This window comes from Melospiza melodia, chromosome 6 (assembly GCF_035770615.1).
Source record: "Melospiza melodia melodia isolate bMelMel2 chromosome 6, bMelMel2.pri, whole genome shotgun sequence".
Classification (NCBI taxonomy): Eukaryota; Metazoa; Chordata; class Aves; order Passeriformes; family Passerellidae; genus Melospiza; species Melospiza melodia.
Genome location: NC_086199.1, coordinates 69,821,268 through 69,838,454, shown reverse-complemented (window position 1 = coordinate 69,838,454; position 17,187 = coordinate 69,821,268). Strand labels below are relative to the sequence as shown.

At 40.1% G+C, this 17,187-nt stretch overlaps 1 protein-coding gene across 26 annotated transcripts in view; it reads left to right on the top strand.

The window, feature by feature from the left end:
- Positions 1-17,187, top strand: part of MADD (MAP kinase activating death domain) — a 69,146-nt gene that overhangs the window by 21,374 nt on the left and 30,585 nt on the right. For 6 of the 26 annotated variants that reach the window (XM_063158902.1, XM_063158917.1, XM_063158909.1 and 3 more), the window contains exons 6-22: positions 1,027-1,140; positions 1,813-1,893; positions 3,053-3,109; positions 3,849-4,027; positions 4,614-4,849; positions 5,230-5,386; positions 6,342-6,448; positions 7,304-7,497; positions 8,083-8,414; positions 9,058-9,197; positions 10,414-10,515; positions 11,295-11,333; positions 12,362-12,421; positions 12,878-12,980; positions 13,990-14,176; positions 14,342-14,492; positions 16,879-17,085. In XM_063158902.1, coding sequence (XP_063014972.1) covers positions 1,027-1,140; positions 1,813-1,893; positions 3,053-3,109; positions 3,849-4,027; positions 4,614-4,849; positions 5,230-5,386; positions 6,342-6,448; positions 7,304-7,497; positions 8,083-8,414; positions 9,058-9,197; positions 10,414-10,515; positions 11,295-11,333; positions 12,362-12,421; positions 12,878-12,980; positions 13,990-14,176; positions 14,342-14,492; positions 16,879-17,085 — 2,446 coding nt within the window. The remainder of the gene's footprint in view (positions 1-1,026; positions 1,141-1,812; positions 1,894-3,052; positions 3,110-3,848; positions 4,028-4,613; positions 4,850-5,229; positions 5,387-6,341; positions 6,449-7,303; positions 7,498-8,082; positions 8,415-9,057; positions 9,198-10,413; positions 10,516-11,294; positions 11,334-12,361; positions 12,422-12,877; positions 12,981-13,989; positions 14,177-14,341; positions 14,493-16,878; positions 17,086-17,187) is intronic. The other 20 variants (XM_063158920.1, XM_063158913.1, XM_063158905.1 and 17 more) reach the window with 12 other exon arrangements.

Below are 17,187 nucleotides of genomic sequence, written 5' to 3'. Positions count from 1 at the left end.
TAATTCACAAACAATGAACTGAACAACCATAGATCGACAATATAATTATGATATTTACCCCCTTCCCCCTCTAAACTGAGTATTAAAATTTGTTGAGGAGGGTCCAGAGTAATATTTAAGGATGCTTGAGGGCTCTTTAATTCAGAGTTCAGAAGCTATTGCCTGCAATCTCAGAAATATGAAGTGTTGTTTAGCTTCAGCTGGGAGCCTGGGTTTTGCCAATAGTCAGTTCTTTGCAGGAGCTCATTATTCTACTTGGAAAGATAGAATTCCAGCCATCTTACTACTTCAGTGCTATCATGCAATTGATGCTTAGATTTGTTCTTGTGCCACTCCTTGGAGGGGACCAACAGTTCTAGGTTAAAAGAATAAATTAGCCTCCCAAGCCACTGGTCTCAAACTGCTATGTGCCTAGTTGATTTAAACCTTTTTCCTCTGTTTATTGCCTTGCTAGAAGCAACCTGAATTTGCCCATAAGTTTTCCACATACATTTGGAAAAAGTGTGTCTATCTTGTACTTCTTAGAGATGTTATTATTTTGAAACCAAACTACCACTACGAGCATAAGGGTAAAGTCCTTGTATGTGCCTATTTACAGTGGCACAGACTCAGTTTGAGCTGAGGATGTATTCATCCATGACTTCCTGCTTTTCAACTTAGGCTCTTACTCTGAACATTTTTCTTTTTTGGACCATGATAGACACAGCAAGCTGTTTGCAAAGAGCTGTGTAGCCATATACATTATGTCCTGGGTGGCAGTGGGACATGAAACATGGGAGATGGAAATGTATTTTCTCCTAGATGAAAATTGAGCCTTGCTGAGTAGAAGCTTTTATTCTTTTTTTTTTTTTTCTTTTTCTTTCTTTTTTTAATGCTTCCATTGTATGGTATTAATTACTTATTTATCAATGCATTTTCTGTTGTCTACTCTACTATAAACATACTGTAGTCAGTAAATAAATATTTGGGAAGAACGTGGTGATATCAAATGCAGATCTTGTCCTTAGTAAAGTCTGTCTTTCTCAGTTGCTTCTAGCCCCTACACCTTATATCATCGGTGTTCCAGCAAGTTTCTTCCTTTACAAACTGGATTTTAAAATGCCTGATGATGTATGGCTTATTGACCTGGATACCAATAGGGTAAGTGGCACACATAAGAAGTTATGGCTTTGTTTCCAGGAGCTGTGTACTGTCACCAGTGTACCCACTGAGAATTCAGTAATGCCTGGCCTCAGTCTGCCTTTGGCACTCCCATCTTAAACTTTAGGATTCCATTCCTTGCTGTGTCTCAAGGTCTCCATGTCTTTTGCATTCGGCATCCTTTTTCAGTAATTGACGTGGCTATATCATTAGTAGGTGAATCCTCAAGCAAATGATAGAACTTTCTTCTTGGCTGATTGTCAGACTGGCTTATAGCCCTACTTAAGAAACCCAGTCTGTTAAGAACCTTCCCACAGGCTGTCATGGTTCAAGTGGGGATATGTATCTCACTTTCTACAAGGGTCTGAGCAAGGCTAATTTAAGGAAAATGTGAATAACATCATCAAATTGATGGAAAGTGTGGGTTGGTTCAAATTTCTTGTTTTTGTGGTAAATGATAAAGTAACTTCATTGTTTATTATATTATAAACAATAACAACCTTAAAGAAGTGAAGAGCAGGTGTCTGTCTGAGACTGTGAAGTTTTTTATTTCTTATTTTACTTTTGTGTCTTTTATTCCTCGGTGTCTGGAGTGCTGGAGATTCTGGGGATTCTGTTTTGCAAATGACTACAGCTGGGAAATTTTTAGTCTGTTGTTGTGCTTAATTCTAGGTGATTGTTCCCACAAATGCAGAATCTTTGCCAGCACTGCCAGAACCTGAAGCTTCAGAGCTGAAAAAGCATCTGAAACAGGTAATATGCACTTTGGGGAAAGGACTCAGATGCAGCAGAATGTAGCATATGTAGTGTTGCCCAGTCTTCTGCTAGAGTGAATAAGAATGCAAGTCAGTGAATGTAAAGCTGAAATGTCCCTGTACACAACAGGTGGTTTCTTATTTGTTGTTTAAGGCCAACTTGTTTCCAGTCGATGCAGAAAGTTCCAGATCCCTCCTTTATGTTTGCCATGTGGGCTTTAAACTCTGACTTGATCCATCAAGCTATGATCATCTTTGTTTCCCCTCCATTCACAGATCTGTGTGTGAAGTGTCAGTCTCTCCTCTCAGGTCCTGCTAAGCCATTAATCAGCTTGGGTCATCCTGGCTGATCGTGTCAAGCAGGTTTTATCTCTTTATTTCTGTTTTCCTTATGCACGCTGCATGCAGTATCTGAAGGTAAAGTGTGCTACTAATGTGATGAGGTTTGCTCTTTCTCTTTCCTCATAGACCAGGAGAGCAAAGTGTCTAACCTCTCTGATATCCCTGTACCTGCTGTCAGCACAGATGGAAGTGATGTATTGCCTGGAGTTTTGTTAGATCAACCTCCCCCCACTGCTGCCTCACCCCCTTGCAATTTCAGGCACTATTTAGTAAAACTTCCTCACTAGTGCAAAGGTAAACTCAAGTATCAGAAGAACAGATTGCAATTTTTTTGAAGATATATTTAAAATTCTCAGTGTTCACCCAGATTCAGCTTACATTCCCTGCGTATTGCTATGGACATTGTTATTAAGGTTTTGTCATTGGCAAAGGAGTGCTGCTGGTACAAAGCAGACAAATTGTGGCCCACATTGTTAAGGTTAACACTTTTGTGTGCCTTTGGTTCTTAGAGTCAATAAATGAATTCCAGGATATCTGCTTTTAAACTGCTGTAGAAAGTTCTTAGCTGCATCATTAAGGACAACAGGCTTGCCTGTTTCAAAGTGACCAGATATGAATGTTTGGGGGTGGGGCAGTTATACCTCTTTCCCAAGATGTGTCTATTTTGTGGTCCATTTCGTTTTCCTCTCATTTGTGATATTTGGTAGTAATAGATATTTTTTTTTCCTTCCATCTGTTTCTCTATGGTCATGTGTTCGTCTTGGCTCTGATGGGCTGCTGTGGTGTTATCATATGATCTTCCATCTTGCCTCCAGTGTCTGGTTAGCATGACTGCAATCACTCAGAAACAGCTGCTCACTCCTGACAACAAGGTTCTTTATTTTATTCTTTTCCCCTCAATTTTCCATTTTACCCTTTTCCTTTGGAGTTTTTTTTATTTGTTTGTTTGTTTTGGTTTTATATATATTTTTTTAAGTGAAAAGATGAAGCCTCGGTGGCAAATGGGAAGAATGAGGAAGATTTAGGATAGGTCTGGGTGTCCAGGACTGATTCTCCACTGTGCTGCTCCTTGAAGATTTTATGAGGGTTGAAGTGGTATCTTTATGGACAGATAAAGGCTTCATTCCAATGGAAAGTGGAAGTTTTCAGGGATAAAGCAGGTGTTTGTGTAGAGGTGTCTCCACATTTTCCTGGAATATCAAATTACTGGTTGAATAGTCACCTTTAAGGGCAAATTTCAAGGCCTCTAATTCCCAAGATGTATTCAAATTACACATGGAAATAACTCTACAAGCAGTAGAGTTAAGCAGTGCCATGCTACTAGTAGTCCAGTTAGAACTATCTGTTTTCATGTCATGAATGATCTAGCAAAGTTGAATTCTGTGCTACTCCTTGACTGGCTCCAGGACTGTTCCAGCATTGAGGAGATCATTTTGACAATCAGCACAAAGGAGGGGCTGGAGATGCTTGTTGACTCAGCGTGGAGGTGGTTTAAGAGGAATTAATGGAGCATGCATAATTGTTGCAATTGCCTAGAGGGCAGGGTAGCTCTGATCATTTGTTCCTTAAATAACTGTTCTTGCTGAATGTGTGCATAATGTCCTTCAATAGGCCCTGGCCAGCATGAGCCTGAATACTCAGCCAATTCTTAATCTAGAGAAGTTTCATGAGGGGCAGGAGGTGCCTCTGCTGCTGGGAAGACCACAGAATGATTTGCAGTCTACTCCCTCCACAGAATTCAACCCTTTGATCTATGGAAATGATGTGGACTCTGTTGATGTGGCTACCAGGTGAGGCTTAACAGGAAGGTGGCATTGAGTCTTCATAAAAGTTTGCACTTGAGGGCAGCACAAACATTTCCATGGATGAAACACTATCTGTCAGGTACTATTGCAGATTCTCCTTGACATGCTGTGGGGAAAAAGAGCAGTAATTACAGTCTTCATCTCACACAGTTATGTTCATGCAGGTAATAGATATATCTTGAGGTGAGGGTGTTTTACTTCTTGCATTTTCCTGTAGATCATCCACTTTACCTGGATTTGTCACTGATATTGTATCCTCAGCTTAAATCACAAACCTTAACTACAGGAAAAAAAATCTGGGGACTTAGTTGTAACCTCAGCTAGTAGAAACAAGAATGATATCCTTCACTGAGTGTTTGTGTTAAGATGGTGAATTAGAACAAAGGGGTTTTGGTTTGTATGGATTTTTCTTTTATTTTTTGCAAGACAGCTGTTTTCTAAGAAGAGTTAGGTTATCATTCTTCAAAGGTTTGAAACATTGTCCATGGCATACCTTTTAAGGGCTCTCTTTATTCTTTTTTTGTTCTGCTCTGTGTTTTTATCTAATGTATTGTTCTGTGTTTCTTTATAGGGTTGCTATGGTGAGATTCTTCAACTCACCAAATGTTTTGCAAGGTTTCCAAATGCATACTCGCACTCTTCGCCTCTTCCCACGACCAGTGGTAGCCTTCCAGGCAAATTCTTTTCTTGCCTCTAGGCCCAAGCAAACACCTTTTGCAGATAAGCTTTCCAGAACACAGGCAGTAGAATATTTTGGAGAATGGTCACTCAACCCTACTAATTATGCTTTCCAAAGAATTCATAACAGTAAGTGTTGGTCTTGCCTTTCCTGCACTTGGATGTAATGCAGGAGCTTAAAAACCAGACATTCTAGGGAAGGATTTAATTTTATACCATATTAGTCCTGCTGGAGGCGGGGTGGGGGGGGGGGGGGGGCAAGAATCTAGTTCAAGGAATATTTTTCTCTTTTTATGTATGGCCTCATGTGTTTCTCCCAGGTTAGCCCTGCTATTGGTGAGCTGCTCCTCCAATTAATTTTACCTCTTGTTTGATTATGGAAAAGTCTCGTAGGCTTCTTAAAGACTTCCCCTTTGTGCAAGACTTAGTAAAGGGTAGTGTCACTGTGAATGAAGCCTTTGACACGAGTAAATGAGTTTGGTTAATGCTCTCCTTGGTTTTTTGTGCAGACATGTTTGACCCAGCCCTAATTGGTGACAAACCCAAGTGGTATGCTCACCAGCTGCAGCCCATCCACTATCGAGTCTATGACAGCAATTCACAGCTGGCTGAAGCCCTGAATGTCCCAGCAGAGAAGGAAACAGATTCTGATGCCACTGATGACAGGTTAGTGGGGAACATGCCCGTAGTCACATGAGAGTTATTTAAGATTGATGACCTGTCCTACTTCTCATTTGCAGCCTTTTCCTGTAGTCTGCCAGGCTGTTGTTTCATTTCTTGTCTGGACAGAGTACTGACACTGCCCAGTAAATTTTCTCACTTCTCTGTTATCACAGCAAACCTCTTAATGCTTTGCTTGTGTATTCATTTAATGTGATTCTCCATACTTATTTTTCTGTTTTCTTTTGCTACCTGTATGCAACTTGACATTTGTCATTTCCTCACACCCTAATTGTCTTTTCTTCCATGCTGTTCTTTCTCAGGTTATTTTTGTTGCAGTATTGCAAATACTCCCACTCATCCTACAACTCTTTTAAATCTCTGTTCCTGATCCATAATTATGCAAAGCTTGTTAGTACTACCCACTGCCTGTGACCACATTGTGTGTTTAATAAAGTGAAAGGAAAGTTTATGTAGTAGTTTTAGGCTATATTTCATGGAGTTTTTGTCTAGTTTTATTCCCTTTCATTCCTTCCTGGTTTGTGAGATCTTTCAGCCTTGGACTTGCACGTATTTTGCATTCTGCACAGCACCAATGGTCCTAACAGAATGGAATTTATCACTAGTGTAAAAAGGAAATGCTTTTACTTGTGATTCCCAGTTCCCCTGAATTTGTCCTACATAAACACACATGTTTTGTGAATTAATATACTATTCTCTACTCACTTATGTTTAGCTTCGTAACTTTACTAAGAGATTTTAAATGTCTTCCCATAACTCTTCACATACCTAAAAGTTATGGGTTTTGCTCTTACCTTTCATGAAGTTGGCCTGTGAAATTTGTTGGTAGCTACTATAATATGAGATTTTTGGGAGGTCCATGAAAACAGTGCTGATTCAGATCTTTAAGGCATCAGAGCCTGCTGTTGCTTTGATGCTGCCACTCATCTCTCTCTCGTGGCAGTGGCAGTGACAGCGTTGATTACGACGATTCAAGTTCCTCCTACTCCTCCCTTGGTGACTTTGTCAGTGAGATGATGAAATGTGACATTAATGGTGATACCCCAAGTGAGTAACTTTTGCTTTTACTTTCACAAGGTCCATATAGGTTCCCTTTCCTAATTAATCTGAAGCACTTTGGGAAAATGGCCTCCCCTAAATCCCTGAATCAGAATGAAGTATTGTCCATTGTGGTCTTGCTCTGAGGTAAAAGTGTGTGGGTAGACTGAGAAAGGACATTTCTCCTGCTTACAACCAGCTTCCTCCAAACAACACTGTGAAGAGGAAGAACAGAAACTTTGTGCTGCTGAACAAAACTGGTTCACTGGATCTGGAAACAACCTGCTGCAGCCAGTAAATACTGTGCAATATGGACAGCAGAATCTCTGAGACAGTGAGCTCTCTCCTGTCCCTGCATATTGGTTCTCAGTGCTAGCTTTAAAGTATTGCTCTGTCCTAGTGGGGACAGAAAAATGCATTCTCTGTGGCTTATATGGAAGCTGCATAAACACTTACTTTGTTCAATATACTAAATCTAGAAGTCCCAAAACATTTCCTGTGTCCCAAGGACAAGAGGTTATAATCATAAGCTGCAACAAAGAAACTCTACTTGGATGTAAAGAAAAGAATGTAATGGTTATTGTAGTTGAATAGATTCCCAGGATCACAAGGCTTGTAGAATGTCAAGCCTTGAAAACTTTGAAAACTCAGTGGGACAAAGCCCTGAGCAACCTGCTTTAATTTTGAAAGTGCTCCTGCTTTGAGGAGAGAATTGGAATGGATGACCTCCAAAAGTCCTTTACAACCTAAATTTTTATGCAAGTTGATTCTGTTGAGCAGTCCTCATCTTCTAGGAATATTTAGTTATATGGGCAAAAGGCTGAAGAAGGCAGTTTTGTTTAATGAATGATGATGTGTTTGCAGATGTTGACCCCCTGACTCATGCAGCCCTTGGTGATGCTAGTGAAGTGGAATTTGATGATTTTCAAGAATATTCAGGGGATCCTGATGAACAGACCATGGACAGTGAGAACTCTCAAGAGAATAACCAGCCTCGTTCAAGTTCCAGTACTACAGCCAGTAGCAGCCCCAGCACTGTCATCCATGGAGTGAATCATGTGTGTACTGAGATGAGTTCAGCCTCAAGATCAGCATATTAGGATATAAAGAATGGGAGAATGCACGTGGTTCTTTCTGAGAAGGGCAAAAGCTAATAGAACTGTGACACCATGCACAGATTTAATTGCATGCACACCCTGGATTTTCTGAGCAAGGTGGAGTTTGCTGGTATCCTCTTATGCTGGGATAGACCATTCCTGTACAAAAAGTTCCAGTGCATTGAAAAATGCATTAGCAGAGAGAAATGGTCCAGGTTGGGACTGCAGGAATTGCTTTTACAGAGTCTGGAAAGACCTGATATCTTCAAGGGAACAGGTAGTGGGGTGGGGAAACTCAAGAATTTGTGGTCTTTTAAGAAGAATGGGAACATGGTAATGGAAAGCCATTATCCCGAGCTAACACTTACTAGTCACAGCTGTTTTAAAGGGAAGTAAGTCCCTAGAACAATGCACAAATACTGCAGTGTGTATGAAATCCTAGTTTAGAGACACAGATAGTGAGGATGTGGTGGGAGCCCCGTAGCAAGCAGCAAGGACTGTGCAGATTTCTCAGTTTGAAATAATTGTTCTTGTCCTGCCCTTCAGTTGTATGTAACGCAAATTAGCGAACAGATCAATGATTTGACTGGTCCACAGGAGGCAGCAGACTCAGCAGAAATAGAAGAGAAGTTGGCTGCTGGATTTTCAAACCATCTCTCTTCCTTGCCACTGCAACCAAGCTTTCCCAAGATCAGCTTGGATCGCCGTGAGAGTGACATCGCAGCTGGCAGCGTGAGCTCCTCAGAAGGGGTGGTGAGGAAGCGAGAGTATGACAATCCATACTTTGAACCACAGTATGGTTTTCCTACGGAGGATGAAGATGATGAGCAGGAAGAGAGCTATACCCCAAGATTTAACCAAAACCTCAATGGAAGCAGGCGAGTCCTCGTTGTCTCCTGCCCTTCTGTACAGTACTTCTGGGGTTTCTGTCTGCTTCATGTAGTTTAACATTCATGCACTGAAATGTCTTTGGCTGTTGAGATTTATTGTTGCTCGCTTTCATTTAATATTGAAATGCTGTCAACCCTTCTGGTTTGAATAAAAGCATTTTCTTAGTCCTCAGTTCCTTACTTTTATGTAAGCAGTAGAAGCTGTGAGAATTAACAGTTCTTTCTAGAACATTCTAATATATCGTGTACTGATTTCTGGAAACTGTTTCAGTAAGTCTTTGTCTTTTGGGGGAAAGGTACTGCAGTGATTGGTGGCAATAGGTTTTCTTGTTACTCCTTTCAAACCAGAATGCTTTTACCTACAAGTCTGCCAATGCACTTTTGTAGACAAGTTTTCAGCATGCCCTGAAAGGCTATAAAAGCCTGAATGTAAAGATGTTTCAGTTCTCTTTTTTTTTCTTTTCCTTGTTTGTTTGGGTGGGTTTTTTTTTTTTTTTTCCCAGAGGGTGCAGGTAGTATGGTGAAAACTGGTGGGAGTGAGACCAACATCAGTCTCCCACAACCATATGATGTATTGATTTGGGGTGGGAAGGGGGAATGCTAATAACAGTTGTACTTAATTTCTTTAAAGGTCTCAGAAGTTACTTCGGCCAAACAGTTTAAAACTGGCCAGTGATTCCGATGCAGATTCAGATTCCAGGGCCAGCTCCCCAAACTCTACTGTCTCCAACACCAGCAGTGAAGGTTTTGGGGGCATCATGTCTTTTGCAAGTATGTACCATGCATTAATTAAGCTAGTTTTATTTATTATATCAGAGTGTACAGAGAGATGGAATAGAGAGATGGCTAGTCAAGAAAATGAGTTGGTTGTCAAATTGTTACCAGCTCTTCAGTAGTCATGGTGGCTTACTGACAACTTCTGACAACTACTGCTTTATATATTCTTCAGTAAGAAGGACTTTGTTTTGTGGTTAGCCCCTTGAGCTGTATGGCATTTTAGAGCACAGATCAGAAATTTCTTCAGTTTCATTTAAACCAAGCATTGTGTAATTTTATGAAATTGATAAAAAATCTTACAGTAATATGCCTTCCATACTGCCATGTTTTGTACAGAGGTACAAAATTCAATTCCTTTATTGCCTACTTTCAATTTTATTTTAATAAAAAAACCCCACAAGTGTGGAACATGAATCTAGAATCTCTTAATCAGTGACATAAGGCATGGCCACTTAAGTCTTGCACTACAATAAAAAGCAGTGAAAGAAGTTTTTGGCACTGGGGAAAATATGTTAAATGTTTCGGGTAAGATGACTGTTACTAAAATAAGGCTACAAAAAAACAAAGAACAAAAGAAAATTGAAATAATATGTTGACACTTTAATAACTTCAAGTGTTAATCAGCTCCTTTATGTAAATGTGATGCTTTCAGGCTGTCTGTGGGCTATGATGATGATGCATAATTGTGTCCTTAAGATCTGCCTATACCAGGAAGAATGTATGTTTTTTCCCAATAAATGAAAAGCTTCTATTTCAAAGCATGGTTCCATGGCAGATTTACAGTGTTTCACAAGACACAGTGCACAGTCCTCAATTCAGAGTTACATGTTTTACAGATCTTCTGTCATCCTGTTTTCTCATGTGGCCCAGCCATTCATTTGCTCCCAAAAACAGGATCAAACTAGAAGATAGATCTAAAGTGATGTGATCTAAGTGCAGCACAGGAGGATTTTGCTGTTAAATTTCAGCCTCGAAGATCCAACATCAATTATTGTAACACAAATGCCTGGACTTATTTTTTTGTACTGTTTAGAATAATCTGATTATAGATGTGGTTGCAATGTAAATGAGGTCATATTATGGTAGTGAGACTTTTGGGTAATAAAGAAGAACTTAATCATTAAGGATCTGAAATAAGATGGCGAATTACAGGATCTTTGGGTGTGTGCAGTGAGCAGTAGACCTTAATTGTTTTTGTCTTCTCTCATAGGCAGCCTGTACAGAAACCACAGCACAAGTTTCAGTCTGTCCAACTTAGCCCTACCAACCAAAGTTGGGAGAGATAAGAATACTCCCTTTCCCAGCCTGAAAGGTAATAATGTTTCCCTTTATCTTCTACAGCCTTTTCAGTTCTTGTGACTTGGCAGTCTGAGGTCCTACCCCTAACAGGAATCCTGAGAATGATGCCTTTTGGTTGTTTGGGTAGTGGCTGTGTTAAGGAGCAAGACAGTGAATTGTTATGATATTTCTCAGTCAGTCTTTTTCCCAACACCTGTTGGGATGGGAGAGTGTCCTGTCTAGGCTGAGTTAACAGATACAAAACCAAACCAACATTCATAGTGTATTTTGTTCAGTTTTATTTTGAAGTACTTAATATAAAGAATGGGAACCAAGAGGTAGGTCCTGCTTTTGTACTGCCACTATCTTCATGCTTAGCAGTCTGTAGTTTGTAAGAGTGATGATGCTGCATTTGTAAATGGGGGTAATGCCAACCTCCCATGGAGACTGCAGATTATGTGAGTTTCAAAAGTGTTTATCATCTTTTCAGATTGCTAAATAGAAAATCAGATTACAACCGTGCTTTCAGTTCTATGAGAGTGAAGATCAATCCCTAGCATATGTGCACAATCTTTTCATTAGAACATCTCCTGGTTGTCTGCAGTGTCATTAGATAACATGTCTGAATGGGCAGTAGAGAAATGCCCCTCACACCATGGGTGTTAGACAGTGTTGAGACCTTTTCAGATGCTACAGAGGAGAGGTTTTGTTTTGCCTTTTGAGTTATTCTGATTAGAATTTACTGCTTTTGTTTTAATGTGTTGATTTTTTTTTCATTTATTTTTTTCCTCCTCATCACTTTTATCGGTAAAGATTACTTTAATCTGGAATTGGGAAGGGATGTGGATGAAGGTTGGTATGATGTTTTGCTGACCTTTGACCTTGTAGAAACAAAGACCAAAAGGTGGATTTTGTGTTTCTGCTTTGGACTTTGTTTTTGAGACAAGTAATCATTCCCTGTGTGTAAAATAAGGAGTAACAGGACTGGTAGGGTGAAAACACTAGCAGAGACTCTGCACAGCTGTTTTTGACAACCTTTTACCAGTTGGTTATGTTTTTATGTCCAGTTGTACTGGATAAGAAACATGCTTCGTGTCAGGGTTGTTTCCATGGGTAAACTTAATGACTGATTCCATGCATTGGAAGAAAACAGTGATGGGGTTTGCCATTCCTCATTCATGCTTTGTGCCTCATCTTCTGCACTTTGGTGTTCTTTTCTGGACTGTTTTAATCCTGTAGGGCCTTTAATGTTACTGTGCAGATATGAGGATGGGATTTCATGGAGTAGCTCAGTCTGTTTTATGCATGTGCAAGTGTGTGTGAGAGTGGGTGTGTGTGTGTGTGTGTTCTTTTACATGTGCATGCTGGCTCACTGGGATGCCCACTGGGCACTTCAGTGGTTTTTAGATGTTTTTGTCTCTGTTGTAGAGATACAAAGTTGCTGCATTAACTTGTTCTTGCCAAGTGTGTGTTTCTAACTGTAATGGGAAATGATGCTGGGACTCCATTTCATTGCTGCTGTTTGACCACTTTCCATATTCCTTTTTAATTTTTATTTCATGTGCATCCATTGATATTTTTTCCTCGGTGATGCAGATGGTTTTTGTAGTGCCTTTCAATTACAATATGTGCAGTAATGTCCTTGAAGATGCATTACACTGCTTCCACGATGCCAAATTTCAAGTCAAGCACTATCTCTTAAGATAAGTTATTCTGGCCCTTGTGGTCTTGGGCTTTCAAACATCCTTCCTGCTCTAGTGTCATTTGGGTTTTATTTTGAGGGAGGGCTGGGAAGAAGCTGGTAGTTGGATTCTTTTGATGCTGACAGTGGGGAGTGTAGATATTTCAGTACACTACTAATTGTATATTTTGTGTCCCAGTATTTGGGTTAAATACTATAATGGAGATTATTACTGAAGCTGGCCCAGTAAGCAATGAAGGTGGGTTCCCTACAGCATGAGCTGTGCATGATGTAACAATTTCCAGCATTCCCTGTGCCTGACTTCGGGCTACCTTTCTCACTGGGTAACCAGTACCACATGATCTATACTAGTCACCCTCAATGCATTATGCTTTTACATATAGTGACTAACTTGAAGATGATTCTTGTTGTGGAACTGCATGCAGAGCAGCCAAACTTTTCCTGCCTCTCACCTCCTGCTCCCATTACCATCTCTTTTTCTCTCTGCATTACTCCCATTACTGTTTTCTGCCGATGTGTGATGCTAGAATATTATATATGCTGCTGCTTTTTTGGAGTTTCCATTTTGTTTGAAGTCTGTTACCTGTAATTCAAATAGGTGTGTTAGCCAACTTTAGTGTTGCTTGTTACTGTCCTGGGATCAATTTGTTTTCTTCCTGCCCTTTCCTCTCATTCTGTTTCCTCTCCTCTTTAGGAAACAGACGGGCCCTTGTTGATCAGAAGTCTTCAGTCATAAAGCACAGCCCAACAGTGAAAAGAGAATCTCCATTGCCTCAGGGACGATCTAGCAATTCCAGGTAATATTTTTTCCTGCTTTTCAAGTATACAGTGTAGTTAGAGTGGCCTCATACCTGTCCAATATTTTCTCAGAAGTCTAGCTGTTGAAAATTAAATAGTACTTTTCTGTTGCCCTAGACCTGGACATGTTATTGTCTAAGAAGGTGCAGTACGGATGTCTTACAGTTAATAGTGCACATGCTTATTTTTCTGTGCTCCAAAATATATCCTCCTTCTGTCTGAGAGCCAAAATGTTCTAGGTTTCTACTTTAACTCGGTAGTTTTTCTTTGTAATTGAGTGTTCTGAACAAGGTGATCTAGCCCATTGGATCAACTGAGTCCAATGAAGAAGTTTGATTCTATGAATTCATGTGAAGTGCTTTTCTCAGCCTTGGGAAGGGACTCAGAATGGTGCAAGTAAACATTACTTGACCTGTGCTTGTGCTTTCTTCTCTGTTTCTTATGTAGCAGTCGTGGGTAGAGTGAATTTATTTTGACCTACTGGGTTTGGGGGACAAGTAAGAGCAATAACTGCAGTTCAGACTGGGGAATGCAGTAGGTTGCACAGGAGTTTCCTTCTTCTTACCTTTCCCTCTGTGGCAAAAGAAGCTGAGCAAACATGTGCCAAGGCTGCTGCAGTAATGCATTAGTAGTGCTGCACTTCCTCTTTTAAAGAAAGCTTACAGCTCACATGTGGGAGCTGTAGGAGAAGGTTGAGGCATAAAGATTCCTATGGATTCTGAGGGATGCTGTGAAAGTGAAAGATAGAGTGGTACCTAGAGGAGCTAGAGGAAAGCCTGATTATGGCTTTTTATAGGAAATTAAGGACAAAATAAAGTAGTTGCTACTACACCTATGGAACAAAGCTTGAGCTGTGTGCAGTTACGTTAGCAGCAGACAGTGCTACATGTCAGATATGTTGATAGGGAAGGTACTTCTGTGTGTGCCCTGGCCATAGCTCTCTTCCCATGCAAGGCAAGGTAAGCAGAGGTTAGCTAACTTTTGCCTGCTTTCTCTTAAATGTATCAGTGAGAACCAGCAGTTCCTGAAGGAGGTGGTACACAATGTTCTTGATGGGCAAGGCGTTGGTTGGCTGAACATGAAGAGAGTCCGACGTCTGCTGGAGAGCGAGCAGCTGCGTGTCTTTGTGCTGAGCAAGCTGAACCGCACGATCCAGTCCGAGGAGGACGCTCGACAGGATGTCATACAGGACGTGGTCAGTGCTGAGCTCAGCAGGGTCCTCACTCTGCCTTTCTGCTGAGGCTCAGTTCACAGCAAGTTTTTGTCAATTGTGAAAAGCTGGTGTTACAGCAGTTTGAGATTTTATGTTCTTGACTTTCTCACGTGAGAAATAGCAGCACTAATGGGGCTTTCATTGCAGGAGATCAGCCGCAAGGTTTATAAAGGCATGCTGGACCTGCTGAAGTGCACTGTGTTGAGCCTGGAGCAGTCATATGCTAATGCTGGCCTGGGAGGCATGGCCAGTGTTTTTGGCCTGCTAGAGATAGCACATACTCATTACTATAATAAAGGTAAGAAAAGTGTTCGTGAGAGTATAGTGTTCAGGAACCAAACAAGATTGGGAAGGTAGCTGGTTTTGTGCCTTTTGATATATTTCAGGGCTTTTCAAACACTTCCAAAATGGTGAGAATTGTACCATTGTTACTGAAGCCTTATAAAGCTTGAAGCCTGTTTCTTACACACGTTACTGGACCAAAGCAAAATAATGGTCATACTGATATGTAATTGAAAATGGAAACTCTGCAGTGAGATACAAAACCTGGCACTTCTACAGCTGAAGTGGAAAGTCTGGGAATGGGGACCTTCAACTAAAACTTCCCAGCCACAGTCTTGGAAAGTTGTTGCGGGCAACCTCAGCAGGGAGGGAGATACTTGTGATGTGCAACCGTATGTGACTTAGGTCTCACCAACCACATTGCACTACACAATTATTCTCATACAGCTAAATATCTTAGAGAAGAAAGTCTGAAAGTATCTCTTTATTTTTCATCTGTTTCTTAAGAATCTGATTCTTAATGCTAAATAAGAAAATGCGTGCTAAGGAAGAAAGCAAAAGATGACAAAAAGATAAATCTCTGCTTAGTATCTGACTTTTCTGTAATCTCAAATGATGAAAAGTTACTTATTCCATTGTAGCAGAGAAGTAGCATCTACTAAACCCTTTATAGTCAGTGTTCCGGGTCTTGTATCAGGGATTTTTTAATGAGTTAGATGCACCCCATGTTCCTTTCCAGTCATTGTTGGAATGCTGAGGAAAGTAAGGAAGGCTGTGCTAGTGGAACAGTCCTGAATGTGGAGAATGGGCTGATCTTGGTAATTACAAGCTTTTAGTCTGACAATATTTTTTAAGGAAAATTGGAGTGGCTGATGTAAAACTCAGTAGTTTTAGAGTGAAGACCAAATAGCATAATTTGATGGTAAGTAGAGTTTTCCCAGTAAACTAATTGTGGTCATGACAGACAAAATTTGGTGCAAACTTTTAAAGATTCTTTTCAACTTTTAAAGACTCTTCTCATTATTGCATAACATCTTCATTTGTAGTCATATTTTAGCTGTTTAGTATGCTTTACTTGTTTTCAATTAGTTGAAATTAGTATTTATTTCTAGAAATGTTTTACAGAGATTAGTCCTTATGTTGATATTATTTAACATATAGTAATAGACTAGTAATCCTACAGGACATGATGGATATAGCTTATTTGTCTAGAGTAAGCTAAGTCTTAATAAAGCATGGTTGTGATTAAGTTATTATGTTGTGGTCAAACTAAGGACTTGTTTTTATTACAAGGATAGTTGGCAATAGTAGTAGGGTTGGGAGGTATATACTAGGAAGCAGTCTCCTGCTACTGTATGTGAACTTCCCACTATTTACTGTGTCTGTAAAAACTGGGAAGGGGGGCACTGTGTATCTGTGAATACACATTTGGAATGCAGCTACTGTATAGGATCTTGATGTATCAGTAACAAGACCCACAAATGAAGTAGTGCTCCCACTTCTGGTGTTCACATCTTACAAAGTTGAGTAGGTTTCTGAAAGATCTGCAAGGAATTGGGGAAACACTTCAGCTCTGAAGGAAGGAAGTGTTCAGTCTGTTGAATGTTAGGTGTTGATTCTTTTCAATTACTCTAATTGAAAGGTTTTACTGATAGCAGAATCTTAAATCCACTGAACAAAGGTATCACAAAATCTAGTGATATGACAGATTTAGATAATAGGAAATGAAGTTTTGACTATTAGATTCATCAGGTATTGAAATAGTTTGTGCATGAAGCTCTTTATGGAAAACCTGGTTTTAATTATTCTTTTCTGAAGGTTTTGCTGTAGTTCAAACTGTGAGGTTTGCTACAGAGAAATAATCCAAGCTGCCTTTAGGGACATGTGGTTATAGGAAGTCTCAGAGATTGATGGAAGAGCTATAGCTGATTGGTATTTTTGGGATTTTTTTTTTTCCCTAACTGAAGTTTCATTTAGTGCTACCCATGAAATTGATTGCATTTGTCATTTTTGCACTGTGAGTGGAACTTACTTATCTTCTACAAATTATATTCTTGGTAGTTTATGCAGAGTTGTTTAATTTGTCACAATTCAGCAGAGGAGATGCTCCAGTTACTGTGTCAGAGAACATTCCTAGGTTTCAGATATACAGAAATGAGATACTTGAGTATCCCTAAAACAGTACTCTGGCTTTCTCCTCTACTGTTTCCAGTGTGTCAGACTATCAGAAAGCCAGGTTGGCCTATGGGAACAAATGTGGCACTGAGCTGTTTCAGTGCCAGGCTTAATGATTTAGGTGAGACCATCTGTCTCATCTTTCTCCTGCTCTCATTTTCTTTTTCCTTAGGTCTTTTTCTATTTATTTATTTATTTTCTCTCATCACTATTCTTTTAATTTAAAGAACCAGAAAAGAGAAAACGAAGTCCTACAGATGGATCTGTCACTCCAGTTGGCAAGGATCCTGCATCATCCCCAAGAGTGGAGCCAAAACCTGCCATGCAGCTGCCGGTACCTCAGCTAATGCCAAAGCCACCGAGCCCTGCAGGCAAAGGGCCAAGGGAGTTTGACACAAGGAGTCTAAAGGAAGAAAATTTTATTGCTTCCATTGGTGTGTATTGAGGTGCATGTGGAGTGCAGGGGGGACTTCTGGTTTGGCTTTAGGTTCTATTTGCATTCTCTCCATTTTAGCGCACTACATTGCTACTGTAAC